This window comes from Meleagris gallopavo, chromosome 1, assembly GCF_000146605.3.
Source record: "Meleagris gallopavo isolate NT-WF06-2002-E0010 breed Aviagen turkey brand Nicholas breeding stock chromosome 1, Turkey_5.1, whole genome shotgun sequence".
Classification (NCBI taxonomy): Eukaryota; Metazoa; Chordata; class Aves; order Galliformes; family Phasianidae; genus Meleagris; species Meleagris gallopavo.
Window position 1 is genome coordinate 160,481,880 of NC_015011.2, and position 951 is coordinate 160,482,830.

The window sequence follows — 951 nt, forward strand, 5'->3', positions numbered from 1 at the left end:
AGTCGTAATATATTAAAATTGTCATTTCTGTATTGTCATTTTATATCTTTCCATCTCAGCGATCACTACAAATAATCCCAAAGGGGCCGTAGGTAAACAAAGAGAAGGTCAGATTTATCTTACATTTTGCTAATCTACTGCCAAATGAGACTGATAGGCTGCTCTTCTCAGCCTGGGGAAAATGGCAGCTATACCAACTGCATAGCCTGTCAAAAGTGAAACGCTGATGACTACAAGCAGCACTGACCTGCAGTGCTATAAATGTGACATAACACATTGTGGAGGGGTCCATGCACAAAATCAGGATGCTCTCCTTATTTTGTTTTTCCTTTTTCCTCATCACATTTTATCTAAACAATATTTTCTTCCTCCCCTTAAAGAAACTTTCCACAGACAAATTCTAGTGCTTTCAAGAGCCTCAGCGCAGAAGAAGGCAGGATATTGTAAGAAGCACACATCTTTCATCCAGATTCTCCCATGTGATTTACTGAAACCCACATCTGTATACCACATTCTCTTACAAGATTCTTTTCCATATTTGGTAGCAGCATTTGACACTTTATTTTGTCCTAGATAATGACTAAAGAAAAATGGTGGGGGAAAAAAAACTGTTCAAAGTGCACATGTTATACTTTACCGCTGAACGTCTTCCGCAGTATTTTGAAATGTGCTACTTTCACTGTCCAGGCCTTCCTGCTCGTTAGTGGCTTGCTTTTTGATCTCCTGTTCTTTTAATTCTTGAAATTTCCTCTTGGTGGTCACTTCTACTTTCATATCACCAATAATTTTTAGCAATTTCTGCTTTGGTGTTTCTGCTATACCCTCCTTTGATGCCACTTTGGTGGTGCTGTCTGTGGAAGTGGTAGATTCATCTTTTGTGGTAGAGAGCACATTACTAGTGCTGAAGAGTCTGCTAAATAATACAAAAAATAATAATAAAAAAAGATATAG

At 38.1% G+C, this 951-nt stretch overlaps 1 protein-coding gene across 1 annotated transcript in view; it reads right to left on the reverse strand.

The window, feature by feature from the left end:
• Positions 1–951, reverse strand: part of MRPS31 (mitochondrial ribosomal protein S31) — a gene marked incomplete at its 5' end in the record, with an annotated part of 18,697 nt that extends 17,746 nt beyond the window's left edge. Inside the window, one exon of the mRNA XM_003203297.4 lies at positions 638–951. Coding sequence (XP_003203345.2) covers positions 638–951 — 314 coding nt within the window. The remainder of the gene's footprint in view (positions 1–637) is intronic.